We start from the raw sequence: 23,745 nt of genomic DNA, 5'->3' as shown, positions 1-23,745 counted from the left end.
TTTTTGTTATTTTTTGTTATTTTCTTTCAACCTATCTACGTGACTTTACCGAAAGACCCAAAAAATATGAATCCCTGCAGTCACGAAAGCTTTAAGTGAAGTTTGTGTCACAGTCCTTGTGGCAATCCAGGGGCCTCTGGGGTGAGGTCGTGGGCGGCTGCTCTACCTCCTCTGAATGTGTGGGAGGCACACGAATCGACGAGGCGTGGTTCGTCGTTTGTGACGCTTTCCCGCGGTCACAGAGTGGGGGGCCTGCTTTAATCTTCCGCTTATGAGAAATGTGCAGATTACGTTCAGCGCGCAGCACCACGATTCGCACGGTAGGTGAATGTCCGGCGGCGCTTGTGCCGACACATTCAGACGCAGCGCTCTACTTTGTAGGCGCTATCTTGGCACCGATGCCTCTACCGCAAGAGAGATGAAGGTGGTCAAGGCGGAGCCCGGCTACCGCGTGCTCGTGCCACCGCTGACGGCAGGCGCCTCCGCCAGAGGGCATTTATGGTCTACTCTTCGACGCTGGCCAGACGTCTTGGAAGAGTTGGGTGTACCCACACTTCAACCCACCACGTGCGGACCTGACGGTCAACTTGCCATGGTGTCCCCATTTGTGGGGCGGGGAGTGGGGGGTGGAATTCAAGAAATTTTCAACCATTGTTTCAACTGCCTCGTTAGGAGGTGGGATCAAAGCGGCGGCGGCGACCTTTGGATCGCAAGTCCAACCCTGGCCTGCGCGCGAAAGACTTAACGCCGCGGCATCATCCCTGTGGACATGCAGGGGAGGGTTTTTGTTTTTTTAATTTGCGAAAATCACGGCCCAGCGGCGATGACGGAGCGGTGCGCGCGGTCGACGGAGTGGGGCGGCTGCGACGTCAGCGCCGGTGTAAGTGGACGCCGATCGCGGTTTGGTCACGTGCCTGGAAGGGATTTTGGCTGTTGAAGTTCTTGACCTCCTTGTCGGCTCCGCGAAAGAGAAGCACTTGTGTGCAGCTTTCCTGGAAGTGCGACGACGAAAGTGAAAGCGTCAGGACTCCGTCGCCAAAAGTGCCAACGGCAGCACTTTTCGCGGGGTTTAAAGACACCGTTGAACCTTTCGCAGACTTAAAATAAAATGACTTAAGTAAAAAAAATATTTTTTTGTTCTAACATGAAAACGCCTTGTTTACTTTGCCTGGATAATGTTTGGTAAGTATATGTATGCATGTTGCACCGTACGTAGCCAACTGCGCGAATCGGAGGTGCGGAAAATATATATATACACATTTGTAAATAACCAACATTTTTAATAAGTATGAGAGGCTTTGGGTGACGTGATGGCACAGTGATCAGTGCATTTGGGCTATCAACCGGAGTCAAATTCCCGGCAACGGCTAACATCAGTCGCGAGAGATATCAGAGCGGGCCTTGGGTCTCCCCCAAATTTACCGACCCACAACTCACAAACACCACGTTCACGCGTAGTTTCTGTGCTTCTAACGTGGAGACATGAATGCATGGAATTACACCTAGGCAGACAGAGGAACACGCGTGGATTCGAGTAGGGCCCATCGCTAAAAAGGATAACAGCCGGCGGTTGAGACCAATTACAGAGCGGCAGTGAAAGCTGGACACACACACACACACAAAATCACGGTGGAGATGAAGCCATGAGATCAGCTCGTGTGCTGGAGCTAGGCAACTTGTCGCATTGGGAGCCGGCGAGGGACGCCAAATCATCCAGCAGCGGATAGATAACGGCTCCGCGACTAGGTGAACGCCTAAATGTGCCTCTCGTCTCTCCCGCGTTGCCTCTGCGGCACCGATGCCGGTGAGGCGTCGCGCCGCCCGGCCCGGCGCCTCGCCTGGTCGTAGATGGCGGCGATGTGCAGGGCGGTGTTCCCGGACGCGTTCCTCGCCGACATGTCGGCCCCGTAGAAGAGCAGCAGCTCGAGGTGCTGCACGTAGCCGTGGCGGCACGTCTGCTCGCACGCACGGGGCGGGCGGGCGGGGGTGGTGGGGGGGGGGGACAAGGGAGGGGGGCGAGAAGGAAGGGGTGAGGGAAACGAAGGGAGGGGAGGTCTAGGACGCGAGGCGTGCGAGAGAGAAAAAAACTCGAAATCAACTTCCAAACTGTGGGAGGTCGCCCCCTTTCTCCTCTGCTGCCCCTGCGGTCGAGAATTCTGCCTCTTCCCCAAGCGTCTGCACTGCTGATTGCCTCACCCTCTGAGTCCCCCGCGTGACGCCTTTTCCCCTCCTCTCCTCTGCCAATCCGGACAACACCGACTAATTTTCCGACCTCTTTGCCCTTCCACCTACGTCCCTAATGGCCCCCACCCCTCCTTTGATTCCCCTGGCTGCAGAAATTAGAAATGTCGTTGCCTCATTCATTTCACATCACGGTATAAATCAGCGTCTGTGTGGGGGGGCTCGGGTGGTGGTCCAGGCGGGGCTTGTGCACGGCTTCGTGACTTGTCCGCGGCTCAATCTGCCCGCCGCCAAGTTTTTTTTTTGTCGTAATTTTCACTTCATTATTTCCATCAATCGTTTGTCTGCATGTGCTACTTTGCGCCCGATGATAATTTACATTCGCCTGTTGCTGCTGCTGCTGCTACTGCAGCCAGAAGAGACGGCTCGATAACCATTCTCGTTTTTAAGTGCAAAATATGGTTATAATCAGCAGCATGAATTTTTTATTTATTTCGTTTTCACGTTGAAGTACAAATTCAAATCTTTTGTGCAGCACGCAGGAAGTGACTGAGCAAAGAATCGCTCGAAAACGAAGGCCCTCCTGACATTCGCATTAACTTGAAGTTGAAGATGACTGACTTAAAATGACTGCGTATCTGCGAAAAAAAAAATATTTTATAAAAAAAATAAAAAACCGAGATGAAATGTTTTCAAGATTTGAAATTCAAATACTGTAAGGGTGAAAATATTAAATCACATAGTCCAATAGCTGAGCCATTAAGTCTGTCATAGCCTGTTAATTCTGACCACAGCTGAGCTTAAAAAAAAATAACCAATTTTCCACTTTTGCAGCCTCTCAATGCCCCCCCCCCCCCATACCAGCTGTCCCAGAAATGGCACGGCAAGTTCCACCCTGAGCCAAATGACACAAGACAGACAATATTACTCCCAGGCGCGTTCAATCTCGCCGACTCTAAGCACGGGTGCGCGCCAGCCTCTGCTTTGCCGTCACGGCTCGGCACGGATCGGTCAATCGCCCGGGCGCTGGCTCGTCTCCCCGGCTCCGTCATGGCCGCTCGCGTCTGAGCTCGCGTCCTCCCCGTGAACGGGCCAACGAGTCGTGATCCTTCAATCGATTTATCGGCCTCGCTGGGGGGGGGGAAGGAGGAGGAGCAAATCGCTCGCCGGCTTGTCGTTTGGCGTCGAAGGCGAGCGGCGATTCATTTGCCGCCGAATATTTCCGGGTCATTGGTAGACTGGAGGGCAGCGGCACGTGACTAAGTAGCCCACAGCAAGAACGAGGGGCATACTGCACGTGGTTTGCCCAGGGCTTACTTTATCGAAGAAAATGTTCAAGGTCACGAGCAGACCGGAGGAGTTGGCAATGTGAGCAAGTAGCCCACGGCCATACCGAAAGCTATACTGGATGCAATGTGCCGGGTGCAAAAATATCTTCCGGTTGGCCAATTGGGACAGACTGAAATTAAGGCAGCCAACATCGTGGGCAAATAAGAATCGTTGTCGGTCGTGTCCGAGTAGGCTGTAAATATCATTGTAAGCCGACTGGTCACGTTATCACATTACCTTTGATTTAAAGGCTTGTGTACGTCGTAATTTGCATGTGGTGTAATTTCTTAATCCGTGCTTAGCCCACATTCTACACGAAATTTTTTTTTTTTGCGATAACTCAATTGCGTAACCGCGATGCGTAGAGGAATTGTGCCAGAGTGTTAAATGGGTCACGGTGTGTCTTTAACGATCCATCAGCAACAAAGACTTGCAGGCTTCCCCACCCCCCCGCCCCCTACTCCCTTCTCGCAGAGTGGCTAATAAAATTAAACGGAAAGCATGGCTTCCTCGCTGTCAATTACATCGAGTTATAAAATCCATTAGACATGCATGGCTCACACAGAGTCTTGAACACAATCTATGAATAAAAGTTCTCTGCCAATCGGCGTGGCGAAATCGGTGACCATAATTGGCACTCAATATTACTCTTCTGTGATGGGCTTAGCAGGCCCTCCTCCCCTTCTCATCGTTCTGACATTTCGCATACGCCCGAAGCTCTTGTTAAAACCGCACGTAATTGACTGTGGAATCCCACAATCAATGCCCCGTTCGAGCACACCTGTAAACTCCCGACGCCTTGGAGCGGTGATAGCTCTGCGAGATCAAACCAGTGACCTGGGTTTGATTTCCCAGACACGACTAACATTGGCAGCGAGTGATAACCGAAGAGTCCTGGGCTCCCCACTCCACCAACCTGCGCTGACCAGCACGGTGAAGTACAGTCAAACAACCTACAAAACTGACGCGACTTGGGGAGGCCTTCATCCGGCAGTGGCTTTACAAAGGCCACACGTTATAAGTTGTAGGATCAGTTACGTTTTGAGCGAAAAACATTTGACCGTGTAAAAAAACTGTGGGCAAGCATTTGCCAAAGGCTCATTGTGAATGACGCTATTCCTCTACGCCACCCACCGACTCTGGCCACACTCGTGACCGTGAGAGCACGAACGACCGAAAACGTAACCGAGCCATCGCGAAAAAGTTACGAAGGTTATTGCGCCAAGTGTCAGTTGAAAATAAGGGGGAGGGGGGTAAGTATTGTACAAGTGTGTAAACAGATAAGCCGAGTGAGAAAGGTATTTAAGGCCGAAAACTAAAAATCCAGACTCAGAAACGGCGGCAGACACAGCGGTGCAACAAGAGAAAAGCAACAATGATCGACCACGGAGCAGTGTTCTCAAAAGCGGCCAAGGTTACGACGGTCGTGCCACCAAGTGGCGACCGTCTGGCGTGCCGTGTCCCAGTGCATCCTGGGGCTGAGGGCAGAGCTGAACCCAGCGAATACGGCAAATGTCCACGGGTTGCGGGGAGTCAGCGAAAGTGGCTACGTCCAAGCCACGCTGTGTATATCGGCGAAAATACGAGCACAGTCTGTTAAGATCAGTGCGTGCACTTAAGTTAAACTATGTCGAGGAACATTCAAGCGTGAAACGTGCGTTTAGAGTATTTGGCTGCTATAAATTTCCACGTGATGATAAGCCACTTTGTTGAGCCATTATTTGCGGCCAGGTCGCTTCTGAAAAAGAGTTGTGTAGCGATTATCGTAATTTTAGTCGTGTTTTCCAAGCAATGGGAAAACGCGACTGCTATGACATACGGCGCAAACGCATGCTTCCCAACGTTTATACTTCCCTGTATTACCACGGGCGGTGGCGAGCGTCCGCACGAGTACCGCACGGGCTCACCTGGTGAGCATCAGAGTGAGCGTGCACACATCTCACCTGGTGAGCGTCAGGGTGAGCAGCGCACGGCTCACCTGGTGAGCGTCAAGGTGAGCGTGCACACATCTCACCTGGTGAGCATCAGAGTGAGCGTCCACGCAGCTCACCTGGTGAGCGTCGGAGTGAGCGTGCACACATCTCACCTGGTGAGCGTCAGGGTGAGCAGCGCACGGCTCACCTGGTGAGCGTCAAGGTGAGCGTGCACACATCTCACCTGGTGAGCATCAGAGTGAGCGTCCACGCGGCTCACCTGGTGAGCGTCAGAGTGAGCATGCACACATCTCACCTGGTGAGCGTCAGGGTGAGCGGCGCATGGCTCACCTGGTGAGCATCAGAGTGAGCGTCCACGCGGCTCACCTGGTGAGCATCAGAGTGAGCGTCCACGCGGCTCACATGTTGAGTGTCTGGGTGAGCGTGCACGTAGCTCACCTGGTGGATTTCTTGCCAGCCGTTGTCGTCGGCACAGCCGACTTGTGCGCGCTCGTACAGCAGAGTCTCGCAGGAGCGCGCCTCCCCGCCTGCCACGCAGGTGTAGTAGAGCGCCGACAGGCCCCGGCTGTCCCTCAGGTCGGGCGACAGTCCCAACTCCAGCAGCGTCTGCAAGGCGGAAAATAAATAAAGGTGAAACAAATTTTTTTTTTTTTAATCCTTTATATTAAGTTCACTTGCTTGCTTGATTGCGCGCTTACGACAGTGGAACCCACTTCCCGTGATCCAATCGAGCTGACATTTTGCACACAGACTCGTTGTGCGTGACAATTTATTTTCGTGAACAATGTTTTCCTACATTTTCCACTTTTTAGGAAAAAAAAAATTTCATATTTAATTTCAAATACCAATGTGATAAAAATGAAACTCTTACTAAAGAAAAACAGAAATTAATAATAAAATAAAACCGATGCCACGCATATAAAGGATTTATAGTGAAAAACTTTGTTTTTACGGGTTAATTTTTTTACAATGAAAGGTCATGTAAAGGTGCAGCTCATTAGATCACTCGCTCAAGACACCGCTGGTGGGAAACGGTCCTCCACTGGAGAGAGGCGGCTCTCGAAGACGCCCCCCCGAATGAGGCATTTTGTCGGCCACTTCTTCCACGTTGGCTGACCTGCAGCACGGGGTGGTTGCGTGCTCGGGCCGCCTTGTGCAGTGCCGTGAGGCCGTCGCGAGCGCAGAAGTCCAGGTGCGCTCCTCCGCATACCAGTGCCTTCACCACCTCCGTGCTGTTGGCGAGCTGCGCGGCCGCCGTCAACGGACAATCTGCCCGGCCAGTTCCACGAAACAAAGTCCCGTCGGTAAACGAGCCGGTCGGACACGTGAGAGCGCCGCCGTGAGCAGCGTTACAGCCGTCCCGCAAGGGGAGGCGAAATTTCGTGATCAACTGAATGCGGTGAAAGGCGTGGCAGGTGATCGGAGATGTTTAACACGCGCATTGGCGTCATGTCATTAAAACAAGTAATTTTATTCGAAACTCTCACAAGCAAGTGGATATCACACAGCTACCTCTGACGATGTCACACGGAGGAACAGCAACATTATGACGTCAGGTCAAGGGGCCTCTGGAGAGAGTGAAATTCAGAGTCAATATATCCAGCAAAGGAGTGCAATAGGCAGTTGTTCACCAGGTGTTCCATTGGCGAACACCTGGTGAACAACTGGCCGTCGTTCACCATCGGCGGTGGAACGACGCTGAAGGTCGCCGCGTGAGCAGGGAGGGAAGGAGGCGAGCGCCACTCACCGCCCTTTTCCGAGTCGTGAAAGTTTGGGTCGAGCCCCCGATCGAGCATCGGGACCAGATGCTCCGTGTCCAACTGCAGAGTCAACTCCATGAACTTCTTCTGATTGACCTGCGGGGAGGGGGATTCATCGTCGTCGTCATCAATCGTCATCGGCGGCATCGTCAGAGAGTGTCAATTCACCGCTTGCTCGGCGCATTCCTCACTCACCGACTGCGTAGGACATCATTGGAACCTCATTTGCCAGTAAAAATATGATAATTGTTTTTTTACCCTTCTATCTGGCAACAAAACTGACACTTTTTTACAAGGAGTCATGTTTGCATAGACCACAATACCTGCAGTCATAATGCAAACAAAAAACACAACTCTGAAAATGTGCACTGTCCTTGAAGTTGATTGGTCCACACCCAAGACAGCTTTCCTTAGAGCCTAGTCTCACATAGGTTGGACCAGATGACGCCTTTTGACTGCAGGTATTGTGGTCTATGCAAACATGACTCCTTGTAAAAAGGTGTCAGTTTCGTTGCCAGATAGAAGGGTAAAAAAACAATTATGCGTAAGACATATGAACGGGGTCCCCCCCCCCCTCCTCCACAAGACGGAAATCCTCTGCGAAGGATTTTATTCAGGTCTTCACACGATGATACCCACAGCGAGCCCTCTCTCTCTCTCGCAGCCACGAGCACACGACACACACCCTTTATGTACCCAAATTCTCTACCCAACCTCTCTGCAACTTTCCAGAAGTTCCCCTAAGCCCCTCCTTGAGGTCTCCTCTGATTTTACCGGCTTCAAACTGGCCACCGTTCTTTATTCATTAATCGTGGGTGTGGTCCCATGACCCCCCAGCGTGACGCTGACACATACAACACAAATCACATGTACGAAATAAAAACAACGTAAAATTAAGCTTATTCAGTTTCTACATATATATATAACACGTGTGTATATCATATCAACATACAATGCATCTGGTATTCACCAAACATTCCACTGATGAAAGTACTCTAATGGGGTTACACATCGCAACACGTACACGAATGTGTGTGTATGTTGAACTTTATATTCTCAGGTTTTTTCGGTAAAGTCACGTAGGTAAAACATTAAAAGTAATGAAAGTAAAATAAAACAAAACAAAAATAAAAATAATAATATTAATAATAAAAATAATTGTTTTATTTTACTTTCATTACTTTTAATGTTTTACCTACGTGACTTTACCGAAAAAACCTGAGAATATGAATCATTGCAGTCACGAAAGCTTCAAATCTAGAATTATGTTGAACTTCTTTCGCACCCTAAGTAGCCAACCGTGCTAATCGGAGGTTAGATCGCATGAATATAAATGGGTCATTAAACCCGCCACCACCCGACACAGCCAATTAGTAAGATTTGTCACGTAAACAAAACATGCCGATTAGTTACAACAGTGTTGGAGAGTAAACCCACAACATTTACAATTCGCATACGACGTTTCACTGGTGATTACAACCAGCTTCATCAGGCGATAGCCAGAATTGCCAAATCATTGTACTCGAAATGTAAACGTTGCGGATTTACTCTCCAACACACCGATGTGCTGAAGTAGTAACTAAAATGTCACATTTTGTTTACGTGACAAACCTTACGAAATGACTGTGTTGGGTGGTGGTGGGTTTAACGACACATTTATATTTTCACGCTCTAACCCAAAAAAAACCTTTATTATGGATAATATCGGTCGTGAATGCCTATGTGCTAACCGAAATAATGTTTGAAATGTGTTCATGCCGAGGCTTCTGGGATAGATGGCACGAGTGCCGATGGCGCCCATCAGGCATGTGTAGCGAGACATCAATAAACTAAATCTAGTTTAGTCCGTCAGCCCCTTGGCCTTCGAAACAAATGTTTTCGAGCAATATTTGTTCAAATGAGCAAACTCTAGAAAGGTTTTGACCTTCTGGGCCTCATCAGCAAAAGTCAGCCTTGTTGAACAACTGCTGTTGGATGGATTTTATCAGACCTCATTGGCAAGGACACTCCACATCAACCATGGGACCTCGTTAAACGCAAAAAGTGACAACACCATACCACAAACTCGTTATTCATATTTGTGGAGCATCATGGGCAAAAGCAAACATAAGCAGAACTTTCTGTATCTAAATATCTTTCGCATCGTGAAGACGCATTTCAATATCTAAGAACTTATTTTGAAATTAGCGAATCATGATGGGTGCATGTAATCGACTTCATAACATGCTCATTAAGCACTCGACGGAAAGGAACAGACGTGAGTGTTCTGGGCAGAGGTGGGACAAAGTCATTGTTATGCAAGTCCAAGTCGAGTCGCAAGTCATCAAATTCATGACTCGAGTCTGACTCGAGTCCAAGTCACATGACTCGAGTCCACATCTCATAGGTGGGACAAAGTCATTGTTATGCAAGTCCAAGTCGAGTCGCAAGTCATCAAATTCATGACTCGAGTCTGACTCGAGTCCAAGTCACATGACTCGAGTCCACATCTCATAGGTGGGACAAAGTCATTGTTATGCAAGTCCAAGTCGAGTCGCAAGTCATCAAATTCATGACTCGAGTCTGACTCGAGTCCAAGTCACATGACTCGAGTCCACATCTCATAGGTGGGACAAAGTCATTGTTATGCAAGTCCAAGTCGAGTCGCAAGTCATCAAATTCATGACTCGAGTCTGACTCGAGTCCAAGTCACATGACTCGAGTCCACATCTCATAGGTGGGACAAAGTCATTGTTATGCAAGTCCAAGTCGAGTCGCAAGTCATCAAATTCATGACTCGAGTCTGACTCGAGTCCAAGTCACATGACTCGAGTCCACATCTCATAGGTGGGACAAAGTCATTGTTATGCAAGTCCAAGTCGAGTCGCAAGTCATCAAATTCATGACTCGAGTCTGACTCGAGTCCAAGTCACATGACTCGAGTCCACATCTCATAGGTGGGACAAAGTCATTGTTATGCAAGTCCAAGTCGAGTCGCAAGTCATCAAATTCATGACTCGAGTCTGACTCGAGTCCAAGTCACATGACTCGAGTCCACATCTCATAGGTGGGACAAAGTCATTGTTATGCAAGTCCAAGTCGAGTCGCAAGTCATCAAATTCATGACTCGAGTCTGACTCGAGTCCAAGTCACATGACTCGAGTCCACATCTCATAGGTGGGACAAAGTCATTGTTATGCAAGTCCAAGTCGAGTCGCAAGTCATCAAATTCATGACTCGAGTCTGACTCGAGTCCAAGTCACATGACTCGAGTCCACACCTCTGGTTCTGGGAACCAGCAGCAGATATGACCGGACCCTGGGATTTGATGATTAAATCGTTCTTATGTAAGAGCACTATTATAAGGTTGTCTTTGCTCGTGTTGAGAGACCTTGCTTGGAGTGTACACACATTCCACATGCCATTACATTCTCCCTCGAGAAGAAGTTGATTAAGGCAATGGCAAAAATCATTTCCACTTTTGTCGTTGTTGTAAATGATTAATTATTATGATTTCAGACGGAAGCTTTTACGGCTTAGGAGAAGCTCCAAACGGGAGTGCCTCCGCCACAATTTCCAATCACGGTTGCATTGAGTAAATATGTGCATGGCGTTAATTAAAGACGAAGATGTTCCTATGATTCCCGGTTGGTGAACTCTAATGCACGGCTCAGTCATCCGATTATTTAAAGTGACCAGAAATCATTGGGAAACGACCGGTATCTACGCTGCTTGGCAAATACAGAATCGGAATATTTGTTTAGGAAGCTTGCAGCTATTACATAATTATGTTATTGTTGTTGGTCTATATTGGATGACGAGCATACCCTAACAGTTATGTTATTCCATTGGAACCTCATTTGCCAGTAAAAAATATGATAATTGTTTTTTTACCCTTCTATCTGGCAACAAAACTGACGCCTTTTGGCGTCATCTGGTCCAACCCATGTGAGACTAGGCTCTAAGGAAAGCTGTCTCGGGTGTGGACCAATCAACTTCAAGGACAGTGCACATTATCAGAGTTGTTTTTTGTTTGCATTACGACTGCAGGTATTGTGGTCTATGCAAACATGACTCCTTGTAAAAAAGGTGTCAGTTTTGTTGCCAGATAGAAGGGTAAAAAAACTATTATCAGTTATGTTATTCTTTTTTATTTTCTTAATCCACTTTTCCGACGCTTGGTACATTCCAACAATAAACACGCGGCCGTGGTGTTATCGGTCGTGAGCGTGTCCTTATTTACAGATCTGACTGCTGGGATTTTACAGGGTTTGATCGATCTTTTCCTCTACGTATGCAAGTATGTTGCACTTCTTTCGCACCATACGTAGCCAACCGTGGTTATAGGAAGTAAACGCGTCAAGAGGGGTGGGAGAAGAGGAGTTTGGAGGGACGGGGGTAGCAGTCACATTTCATTCAAAAAAACACACACATTTGCAGGGTAAGTCCCACCTTGGTATTAAGTTTGGTAATCAGCTTCTCATCCACGTTTGTTTGCTTGTACAAGCGTCTCTTGTAGCGGAACTGAAAAAAAAATACGCACAAAATAAGACCAAAATAAGACCAAAACGCAAAGATCCCCCGTAAGGCCGTAACAGACTTTTGGGGGCAAGTGCTGTTAGCGAGCACCTATGAAGGCCGGCACAGCACACGAGAGGGTGGGTGGCCATCATCACGCCTGGCCGCCTTTGTCTCCCTAGTGGTCACGTTTACACACTGCACCAGGTACTAATTTGATGCTGAGTCAACCTAGGGGAGGCCCATGACCGGTTCAGATAATCGTCACTGGTGCCGGCCGTGAGCGGGAATCGAACTCCTCAAAGGTAAAAAGCACATGTTTACACATACACAATAGAAAGATATACACACGTATACACACACAAAGCAAGATGTGCACACACACACGCGCATACGCAAAGACACGCATGCACACACAAGACAAACACACGCATAGGCTCCAAGCAATGAGCACACACAAAACCACAAGCAACCATACACAACAAGTGGACCTATGCTGTTTGCACAGGTAAATGGATGCCCGCACTGCACACACACACACACCTTGTAACAAATAATTTAAATTATTTCAATAAATAATGTTACCACCGAATGAAATGCACTACCTTATTTGCGCGGGAGATCCGTATCATAGAGCAAGGACATCATTAATCATTGATTTACATTGTTATCGTTCGTTCTGCACGTACATCTTCACATGAATGCGATCCGATACTGTAATTGTCACCATATGCGGTGCGATACATAAATAACATTTTAAATAAAGGCATTTTTGAAACATTAACAAAAAAATCCACTCACGCGATCGCCAGCTAACATTGTCCTGCTCATAATTCACTTTCCAATCGCTGAAAGGAGATTATGAACCCAACGAGGTGTCATACTTTATTGCGATAAACCACCCAGGCTCGTCAAATGTGCCAAACACCAACCACGATGATTATAGAGGCCTTCATTAAGCGGTGGAGTCTATGGGTGTGTGTATGCGTGTATATATTTGTGTGTTTGGTAGTGGGGAGACAAAGGGGGTCGGGCGTGGTGCTGGCCACCCCCCCCCCCCCCCCTCGTGTAACCGTGCCGGCCTTCATAGGTGCTCGCTAATAGCACTTGTTCTAAAAAGTTTGTTATGGCTATAAGGGGGATCTTTGTCTGGTAGTGTAGCGGTTAGCGTGCTCCGCTATGAATCCGGTGACCTGTGTTTGATTCCTGCTCACGGCCAACACCAGTGATGATTATCTGAACCGGTCCTGGACCTCCCATAGGTCGACTCAGCCTCTAATGAGCACATGGGTGCGATGTGTAAATACCGCCACTAGGGAGACAAAGGCATTGTGCTGGCCACCCACCCCCTCGTGTAATCTTGCCGGCCTTCATAGGTGCTCGCGAACAGCACTTGTCCCCAAAAAGTCTGCTATGGCTATAAGATGGATCTTTGTCTGTTGGTGTGAATGATAAGGTGTGGTTGCGTGGTGTTAGGGAAAAGGGATGGTGGCGCAGTGTTAAGAGGAATGGCGATCAAATCTGTTTGGCACAAGTTGGTCCAATGAAGCTGACCTCACACACAAGCAGTTTGTTAACAAATTAAATTATCAAATCCATGCACCTTCTGCCCTGTATCTACAGATAAAATGAAATATTAATGAATCTAGAGACAGAAATATGAAGATATGGATCCGAGGACCTACGCAAGTTAGACAATACATTGACTTCATGAAAGTAAGTGGGCTTGGCTGGGACTGGTAGCGAGAAGAAACGATGGCCAGCGGTCGAGACTAATGATGGCGTGGCAGTCACAGGGGGGGAACAAGTCCAAGAGGATGACCACAATGGAGATGGAGCATTGAATTTAGCTTGTGGGCAGGAGCGAGGACAGATTGTTTCATCACAAGACTGAGAGTTTGCGATTCGGCACGGCACAGGGGTCAGAGTGCCTCCCAGGCACTTCTGAAATTTTGAATTCAAGTCCGGGTTTCGGCTGCATGCGATTAAAACCAGCTTTTTAAGTAGTCTCAAGCCGTTCACAACAAAAACCCCAGAATTAAACCTCCGTTGACATTTTCCTCCCCCGCTTTCCCATATCACAACGGAGGGGAATACCTCGAGGTAGGGCACGGGTGAGTCGTCCGGGGGTGGGTAATCTCCCAACAGCCGCTCCTCGTCCAGGAACTTTCCGACGCGTCCGCGGCTCGCCGGGAGGAAGAGGCCGTAGTTGAGCTCGTCCGGAGGAGCCTGCGCCAGGCCCTGCACCACGGCCTGCTTGGCGACGCGCACGGGTAGCCCCGGTTCCAGGAGAAGGCACTTCTGCTCAGCGTCCCCCACAGACGCGGGCGAACGCGCGTGCGGTCACACACGGGCACAAACGGGCACGCACACAGGTGGACAAATACGTTAAAACGCAAAAAAACTCTTTTGCACCACCGTACAAACCAGGCCATGCCGGGGCCGTGTTGAGCCCAGCACAGGAGCCACACGGAGTTGTTTTTTTTCCACTGCAGAAGCCGAGCTGTGCCGCTAGCATCACACGTAACAAAGGCATCATTAGGCCCGCCCGTGCCTGACTCCTTTCCAACTTCAGATGTCTTGTGAGGTCAGCGTTATCAAGATAATTCTGGCTCAAATAGCTAGTGGAAAACAACTTAGAGGATCTCCCCCCCCCCCTCCCTGCGCTGGCTCAGCTTAGAAAAGGAATAAAATATACCATGTGCAGTTTACAGAGGCTGTTGGGAAAAGTTCTGTTAGCGAGCGCCTATGTAGGCCGCCATGGCGCACAATGGGGGTTGGTGTTGTCAAGTACCACCCCTGGCCGCCCTTTTCTCCCAAGTGCTGATCCCATCTTTATTTTACAATTTATTATCACGTGCCTCACATGCAGTACCCCTCAAATTTCCAGAGTTTATCAAAGGAGTTTACGCTTGGACAGGAAATGATTACGTTTATGCAGCACACCAGGCACTCATTTAAGGCTGAGTCAACTGACTTAGGGGAGGTCCCCGACCGGTACTGATATTACTGGGCAGTAATATTAGCCCTAAACCACTACACCACCACTCTCCACTGCAGGCACACAGGCACACTCACCCACACATACACAAGTGTAATGCGAGCAAGGACAGGGTGGGCGCTGCCTCCGCACCACTCACACGGCCCGGAGTATAGGGGAGGCGGAGCCTGGTCGGCGGGGTGAGTGGGGGCGGAGTCCGGGTCACGTGAAGAGGAGGAGGAGTCAGGGTCACGTGAGGAGGAGGATATAGGGTGAGACCCGGAAGGGGATCGGGAGTCGAGAGAGAGTAAAGATAGAAGGAGCCACGCAGGGTGCTGGCGGAGGGGTGGCACGAATTGCCACGTGGTCGGAGTCACGGCACCGTCGGCCAGCGGTGTACGTGGAGCAGCGGAGTGGCTGCAGAGTGTGCGGGGCACACGGGCAGCGGTGTGGCTGCAGAGAGAGCGGAGGACTCGAACGGCGTGCGGAGGGCACGCGACGGAAGAGGTGCGGGTCCGACCGGGGACATCGCGGGGTGCGAGACAAGAACCCAATAAAGGACAGACGGAGACCAACATCGCCTAAGAGTCCTTTATTACACAAGTACAAAGATCTCCCATATAGCATCAACAGACTGTTGGGCCAAGCGCTGTTAGCGAGTAGCACCTATGAAGGCTGGCACGGCACATGCCTGGCCGCCTTTGTCTCCCAGTGGCAATGTTTACACACCGCACCAGGTACTCGTTTGAGGCTGAGTCGACCTAGGGGAGGTCCAGGACCGGTTTAGGTAATCGTCACTGGTGTCGACCGTGAGCGGGAATCAAAATTTGGGTCGCGGGTTCGTAGCTCAGCTCGCTAACCGCTTACACTACCGCTCCCCCGATACATACACGTACATACAGGCACACACAGACAAATGTTCCACTTAGAGTTGTATAGTATCACAGCTTGTGAGTGCATGTTAAGACTGGCACCACTTACAAGGAGGCTGTAGGGATGCCTTTATCTCCCCAGTGCTGGTGTTGGCACACACCAAACTGGACAATAACTTTAAGGCGAGTCAACTTCGGGGAAGTCCATACCAGGGGGCAGGTACAAATAGGCAATAGTACAGCGCCTCGACAGCAATAAAATCTGGGTCAATGGGCGCACAGGCTCAGTGCTATGAACGCTAAAAGCACGGCTCCGCACACAAGCACACGCACGCGTGCACTCATCCGCACACGCACAAACCCAAACACGCTCACGCGTGCGTGTGTGCGCGCATGTGCAATGATGTATAAGAGCAGACAGGAACAAGGGCCCAGTGAAAAACCAGCAGAGGTGACGGCACGGATAGACGCACACTCGCACCGGTCGTGTAGGGAGGCAAGTGGTGAGCAGGTAGATTCATGAAAAATAAAAACGTCGGGCTGATGTTTAACCAGACAAAAAACCAGGCGCTTGGCAGCCAAGAGAGCTTTGTAAGAAAGGATGACAAAGAGTAAGAGAGAAAGGGAGCACTGTTTTAGCGAGGGGGGGAAAAAATCCATACATGTCAGAATGAAATATTTATTCTGCATTATCCCAGGGACTTAATGAACACGTGGCGTTAAGGGGGGCATGGGAAAGCGGCGTGTCAACCGCAGCTCATGTCGAACAGTTACGGTGGCTTCTTGAGGCGATGCTAATTGGGTGTCTGTTGGTATTACAGAAAACGAAATTAAAGTGCGTGTTATGCCACTGTCTGCAAGCCAACACTTCGACTGCGGAGGTTGCATCGTTTTTGCGGATCGCATTCGTGCAACAGTTTTCTCCGGCGCAAATTCATTTATAGATGGCAGGCGCATCTCGAGAATTGATGGGGTGCGCGATTTGCACGGAGGCTTCTTCTTCTTACATATTTACAGAAAGGCCTGCGCTGTTTGTTGTTGGCCGCTTGGCATTTTTGGCTTCGGGGCATTTGCTCAGCAACTGTGATATAAAAAAGTCACTTAAGGAGATAATCAGCTACCCACGAGCACATCAGCGCAGATTTTGCACGTAATAAATTCGTTTTGGGGGTGGGGGTGGAGGGAGAAATTGCTCAAATTACACGATATGATAGAACCCATTCCAGTTGTGGCCATTGCCCAGCTGCTCGTATTTTTTGTTATTTTTTTTAAGAACGCAAATTTATAAGAATAAAAAGCACCGCCGTGACCTTGTCCGCAAGGACAGCGGCTGTCTTACGCTCGCGACGCGGTAAATAAAAGACGCAATTAACTCCAAAAGGTGTTCAATACATCGGGGGTGGGGGGGGGCCCTAAATGACTGCGTAATCAATTATTACACTAAATCAACAACGAACGAAGCCCCATTTCAATAACGGGCAATTTAAACAAGACAAAAAATTCCCCACGAGGAAGTAGGGTGGTTACAACGATTGCAATTATGGCACCGCCGGAGGAACAGATCCGTTTTTACCGCAGGACACCTCAACCGGAGGTGTGCGCACGTGCATGAGGTTGGGGAGTGCCCTGATTTCCCTGAGATTCCCAAAAGTCAGCTCCTAGCGCCTAAACCAATGTCCGCCCTCCCCCCCGCCGTCCCCACAATTGTGAAAAATTACTCGGGGCCCGTGACAGCAGGGAACGCATAATAGCTTTTTATATTATTATTTTTACTTTATGGCACATTACAGCACTGTTGTTTGCAAAAAAACTTGAGTTAGCGATCACAACACAGGCCTGTATGAGGCAGAGACTGATGATGTTATAGCGTTTGCCGATGTGTGTGGGTTTAATGCGCACAGACGTATTCACGGTGCAAGCAAGTGGGCGCGCTCGCGTGTTTAAACGCCGAACCAGTTTACTAATTTCTGGCTGAGTCGACCTACGGGAGGCCCAAGACCAGCGAACACCGTCAGCGATGTTAACTGGTGCTGGGCCCACAGAACAAGGTCATTGATGTTGGCTGCGGGCGGGAATCGAACTCGGCCTGCCGGAGAAAGTGTTGCTCACCCACGCCCCTCGTGTGACGTGTGGAGGCCTTCGTTAGGTGCTCGCTCACAAGCACTTGCCCTGGCAGTCTGTGAAAGGCTATATGGGGGACCTTTGTCTCTGCACTCGCACGGCGAGTGTGCACGTGCTAGCACGCAATAGACGTGTTAAATAATTATAATTTACAGGCCTTTGCCATTCATTCCACTAATGAAATGGACAAAGTCCTCTCCACACTGTGTGCTAAGTCGTGGAGAATGTGTGTGATCATACTTCACGACACACTGGTCAGTATGGGTTTGTAAAAGGAGGGGCCCAGGATGGGTTCTGACACCACTCGCCGTCAATGTGAGCTGTGACTGGGGATTCAGACACAGGTCGGCAGTGTTCATCGCGCGGTACGCTAATCGTTGCACCACCGCTACACCCCGGGGTGTATGTACGTTGGTATAAAATACAAACTAAGCTATTTTTTCTTTTACCAGGTAAGGCCCACTGAGCTGTATAGCTCATTTTCAGAAGCGGCCTGGCCACAAATGATAGCTCAACGAAGTGGCGTATCATCATCATGTGGAAGTTTATACCCTGCTGTACATTTGTTGAGAAACTGTCTACCTTTCGTTGCTGTTGTTGTTGTTAATGGAGCAGAAACTTTCTCACCGTTTGCTGCAGGAACAAAATCCCGATTCTGAAGATGCGCGCACTCTGCGTCGGTCCCCCTCCTCCTCCGGCGGCGACGGAGTCGGTGTCCTCCGAGGTGACGTCGCGGTTCACCGACCTCTCGTAGAGCTCCGATAGCTCGTTCACCCTCAACTCCACGCCCTCCATGCCACTTTTGGGAGGATTCAAAGTTCCCGTCGAGGCGTCCATTCGGTTCAGTTGCGCTTCATTTTCTCAGTCCTGTGGAGAGCAAAACGCCCGTTTGCTAGGTGTCACAACAGGTGAGCAAAGGCAAATATTTACACGATGGCGAGAGACTCAAGACGGGAAAACTGCGCGCAATCTGGAAATAAACAACGGTATTTATGACACGCGCGATGTGATTTCCAGACAGCAAAAATGTGTGATGTGCATGCGGGTATAGCGACGTCATGTCACGTGCAAGGCATGATGGGAGCATGGATTCTACGTTCACAATTGCTCGTTTCGCTATCCTGCAATCACCTTTGAGCGTGCGGTATCATTGCTGAAAGTAAACAACAGCCCTTTTTGATCCCCTGCTGTCAGATAAAATGAAATTTTAAAACCCTAATCCTTTAATGCTCATAAACCTGTTGCGTGCATTTTTCCATCGGAGTTCTTTCGAAGGGCGTTAATTACCCGCAGTGGCAAGGTTCAAGTTCGCTCTGGCGACAAGGCACAATCTGCTACATTTCTCTTTACCACCACACGCACAAAGTGCAGTTATTTGCAGCGAGAGAAAGCTATAAAATGAAAACCGCCACCGTCTTCTATGAAGCACAAACGTCCACATACACAGCGGAGGTTTACAAAGTGCCCGGGTAGATTGGCAGTTTAAATTCCGCAGTCAGTAAACTCACCGTACACATCTCGCAAAGAGGCGACAGTAGTGCATTGGGCTGCTCGTTGAAGAGGTGTTAGGTGTTTGAGCTGGTCAGCTGACCCTGGTTAATACCGTGGGGTCTTATTAACTGGAAAATATATATATACACGCCGCTGCCTGCTTCACAAAGGGTGGTAAAAAAATCCCGTGATGTTATCCGCAAAAGCGGAGGGCCGGCTATGTGCATCGTGTTGGGAGTCACGGTTTATAAATTGGCCGCATTTGAATATCATCTGCTGTAGCAAATATTCCTTTTACCAAAAACGATTTGCATTTCTTTGGCAATTTAAATGCCACTGCATTTTGAAAGCGCCTTACATAAACGACGAAAATATTAAATCACTGAGACCAAAAAGTAAAGGAAAAAGACAGAAGGGGAAAAAAACCAAAGCAACAGAACATAGAAGACCAGTGAAGGACATGACAGACATAGGGACAATGACTGGCACACATACACTGGGACAACAGCCACTGAGAATCTGAACAAATGTCTCTTCTTGCACATAATTTGCACATGTATGTCACCAGTGTACAATAAACCTGCTCTTGGTAATGCCATCAAAAGGATCGCAAATCCGACTACAAGAGACTCAACTTTCTACATCCATTGTATATTAAAATAATAGTTTTTTTTACAGCGTTATCAGTCCACTGCTGGATGGCCAGGGAGTTGTTGCAGCATACTTCACCACATTTGTCAGTGTGGGTTAGTGAAGTGGGGTGGGCAGGAGACACCGAGGGCTGGTTCAGATAACCAATCGTCGTTGATGTTTGACTCGGGTTGTTGGGTTTCAGAGTGCGGTGCACGAACTGCTGCCCCACTGCTCCCTCCCATTGTATGTAATGTATATTCACATATATCATATATATGCAACTTACATGTATAACTTCATACTTTATCTCAAAGACTATATCTCAGCTTTCTCATTCTGTATTTTCACTTACTTTTAAAAACTTTACGCACCGTTTATTACAGCCATTTCTATTCAGAAATCTTACACGTGTGCGTTATATTGCCCTCTCACTGCTCTTTGGGGGGAAAGTGCAGCCGGATATGCGCGGATATCCCACCGGTGCCACTGCCAGCCAGGCAAAGCCACGGTCAGATGCGCCAGAGCAACCTGCATCCTCTGAGCCAGTGACATACAAACCCGTCAACTGAAAGGAACCAGGGCAAAGGGCATAACGCAGGAATGTCACGAGAAACTTAGGAAGTCCAGTCCGGTATTCCCATCCGTACGTATGTCTGTGTACATTATTTGGGGATTGGTAAGGCAGCAATTCGCGCACTGTGTTACAAACCCAACAAACCTGAGTTCATTCCCGCCCATGGCTAGTGTTATCTGAACGGGTCTTGGATCACTCCTAGGTCAACTCAGTCAAAAGCTGAAACAAACCCAACCTATACCTCCACATATTAAAATAATTATTAACACGCGCTGTTGATGTATCACCGTTACAGGATTGTTAGCTGTAATATGCCATGCAGTGTTAAACAATAAATCCACTATGGGATCAAGGCATTCCCACACCGTGTCAGTTATTGGGGGGGGGGGGGGCTTGTTTGACCATACTTCACCACGCTGGTCAGTGCGGGTTAGTGCAGCAACAAGAGCGGTGACCAAGACCAGTTTGGATATTATTTGCCACTGATGTTCATCCTGGCCAGGGAATGAACTCAGGTCGCCAAAGGCTCAAAAGATGCGTACATGAACCTTCACCGTAGTAGGTGCTGCGATTTGTATAAATTAATCACGAAAAAACGCTCTGCCACTAATTCAGTGATATATTGAACAGTTTCTCCAAAATTGTGGCTCGGAAAATGGAATATCCTGGTCAGATAATGGCAAATGGTTACTTCACTTGCAAGAGCACGGCACCCGGAGTGACTACGCACTGAGCTTTCATCGCAGTTGTTCACGGCATTAGAAGTGCACCACTCAACCTCATCAGAGGCTGCTAATCACAGGGAAGGTGATGGGAAGCTTCAAGCTGGCACATTCCCAGCAGGTAATATGCTCACAAATGTATCACCTGCTTGGATGAGTGTGCGGTGAGCAAGTTTTCTCATCACTTTTTAATCTTGGAAGCGAAATACTCTTGGTTCTTTCGGTAAAGTCACGTCGGTAAAGAAATTTATAAATAAAAATAAAAGAAAAATAAAAGATAAAAAATAAATAAAATAAAATCACGACGTTTCGATTGCAACACAAGCAATCATCATCAGGTGTGAACACCACTGCAGGAAAATGTATACGGAAGTGGGAGAGATCCCAGGAGGCTATATAAGTCACAGAGGGGGGGTTGGGGGGGGAACCGGATGGGGGGGGATAGGGAGCGAGGGAGGGCGCATTGTGGACGCCAGGGACTGGGAACGCGAAACTGGGCGGGTGGGGGGGGGAAATAGGCGGGGCGAAATGAAGGCGCAAAAAGTTCAAACTTCGACGAAAACCGATACACGTTCGTTCTAGGGGTAGGATGCTGCACGTATTCAATCGATTAATATTGAGGCTTCAGCTCACGATAATGCATCGAACAGCCAGCTCGTAAGAAGCAATGTGTTTTTGTTTATCCATAAGAGGTTTTTGGGTTAGATCGCGTAAATAAATAAATGTGTCGTTAAACTCGCCACAACCCCGACACAGCCAACGAGTAAGGTTTGTCACGTAAAACAAAATGTGCCAATTCGTTACTAGTACAGCAACACCGGTGTGTTGGAGAGTAAACCCACAACATTTACAATTCGAGTACGATTTCGATTTCAAGTATTCGTGACTGCAGGGATCCATACTCTTTGGTTATTTCGGTAGAAAATATTTTTTGTTCTATCTACGTGACTTTACCGAAAGATCCAAAGAGTATAATTCGACACTATGAGACACCTCCTTTACCAGTAGCAAAATATAGTAATAGGTTTTTACCCTTTCAACTGGTACAAAAACTGACACCTTTATACAAGGGATCATGTTTGCAATAACCACAACACAAGCAGTCAAAATGCAAACAGAAAGAAACAACTCTGATAATAATAATGATATGCACTGTCCTTGAAGTTGATTGGTCCACACCCGAGACAGCTTTTCTTAGAGCCTAGTCGCCTTTTGGCGTCATTTGGTCCAACACCTGTTTGCATTTTGACTGCTTGTGTTGTGGTTATTGCAAACATGATCCCTTGTATAAAGGTGTCAGTTGTTGTATCAGTTGAAAGGGTAAAAACCTATTACTACAGTATAATTCGAGTACGACCGTTTCGCCAGTAATTACAACCAGCATCATCAGGCAATAGCCACCTTTGTGGAGAAATCCTCCTCTTTCGGTCTTAAGTAGAGGGATGGATGTGATGTCGTCACTTGTGAGACAATTAGGTGCGAAGGCCAGTGGGCCGGGTTAATGTATGCATATAGGTTACAATGGATATCCTTACCGGTTGGGTTATTCATAGGGTAATCAGCGTACATTATGCATGAACATGATGCATGCACACTATGAGTGTACATCCTGCCGTTTGTGGGTGCAATCTAACTCAAAAACCACAATTATGGATAATATTGGTGGCGAAAGCCCTTGTGTTCCGATTGTTTTTGTTTGTAAATATTTACGCGATCTAACCTAAGATAAAACCGATTTTATGGATGATATTGGTCGCGAAAGCCCGTGTGTTCCGATTGTTTTTGTTTGTAAATATTTACGCGATCTAACCTATGATAAAACCGATTTTATGGATGATATTGGTCGCGAAAGCCGACGTGTTAAACATGTTGTATCGCGTTCACGTCACCCCCTGCGGCCGCTAGGGACGCTATCATTCGCCACAATGTAAACGTTTTAAAACATTGTTAGTCTCTGATTCATCGAATCGCGACAATGTTTCGAATCGTCAGGAACGGGGTGGTGTGTGTGTGGGGGGGGCTTCGCGTGAATCACTCGACCCATAAACGCATTCCACGATGTGCAGTGCCCCACAAGCAACGTGACCTCGCAACTTACTCGGCCATTCTAATAATACACATCGGGTGTCACTTTGAAATTAATTATCTACAGTTTTGGAAAATGTGGCTTATTTTGCAGACCGAGTCAACGGCTTGACACGTGCGTGAAATCGCCATCCCCGTTTCGGTGTCGTGATGGTATAACCATTTCTACACGAGCAAGAACGGTGGCCGAGTTATTTAAATTTGAATTCGAGACTCAAATGTTCAAGTTTAAAAAAATCCACTTCACGATGAAACTAATGATGATGACCTTACGTTTTTAAAGTGGATCAAATGTACGTCTGTAATCGTACAAGTGTCCGAATGCACAAATTGGTTATCACAACCTTTCAATGTCAACTATATAGGTATATTTCGCAAAACACCAGAATAAGCGTATTAATCCCCCATACGTCCTGTGTCTCTTCCCATGCTCTCTCCGCTTTACGTAGGCCTCTGGGTTCCCGGTCTTGCAGCACTCCCCCACTACTGGCGATCACCATCACCATATCCCATCTTCTTGGTTCTTTCGGTAAAGTCACGTAGAAGGGAATAAATAAAATAATAAA

At 48.3% G+C, this 23,745-nt stretch overlaps 2 protein-coding genes across 7 annotated transcripts in view; both read right to left on the bottom strand.

The window, feature by feature from the left end:
* Window positions 1-23,745, bottom strand: part of LOC144933883 (SH3 and multiple ankyrin repeat domains protein 2-like) — a 140,999-nt gene that overhangs the window by 99,064 nt on the left and 18,190 nt on the right. For all 6 annotated transcript variants that reach the window (XM_078859158.1, XM_078859161.1, XM_078859160.1 and 3 more), the window contains exons 2-9: window positions 18,302-18,541; window positions 13,799-14,002; window positions 11,636-11,707; window positions 7,192-7,300; window positions 6,562-6,713; window positions 5,883-6,050; window positions 1,839-1,955; window positions 915-992 (exon numbers count right to left, since the gene is read on the bottom strand). In XM_078859158.1, the coding sequence (XP_078715284.1) occupies window positions 915-992; window positions 1,839-1,955; window positions 5,883-6,050; window positions 6,562-6,713; window positions 7,192-7,300; window positions 11,636-11,707; window positions 13,799-14,002; window positions 18,302-18,511 (1,110 nt within the window). In that variant the 5' untranslated portion in view covers window positions 18,512-18,541. The remainder of the gene's footprint in view (window positions 1-914; window positions 993-1,838; window positions 1,956-5,882; window positions 6,051-6,561; window positions 6,714-7,191; window positions 7,301-11,635; window positions 11,708-13,798; window positions 14,003-18,301; window positions 18,542-23,745) is intronic.
* LOC144933884 (rab-like protein 2A) overlaps window positions 9,508-23,745 on the bottom strand; it is a 75,834-nt gene continuing 61,596 nt past the window's right edge. The window contains exon 9 of the mRNA XM_078859167.1: window positions 9,508-10,468. The gene's annotated coding sequence lies outside the window, so the exon portion shown is untranslated. The remainder of the gene's footprint in view (window positions 10,469-23,745) is intronic.

This window comes from Lampetra fluviatilis, chromosome 8, assembly GCF_964198595.1.
Source record: "Lampetra fluviatilis chromosome 8, kcLamFluv1.1, whole genome shotgun sequence".
Taxonomy (NCBI): domain Eukaryota; kingdom Metazoa; phylum Chordata; class Hyperoartia; order Petromyzontiformes; family Petromyzontidae; genus Lampetra; species Lampetra fluviatilis.
Note: the sequence above shows the minus strand (reverse complement) of the source record. Positions and strands in the feature narration are given on the sequence as shown.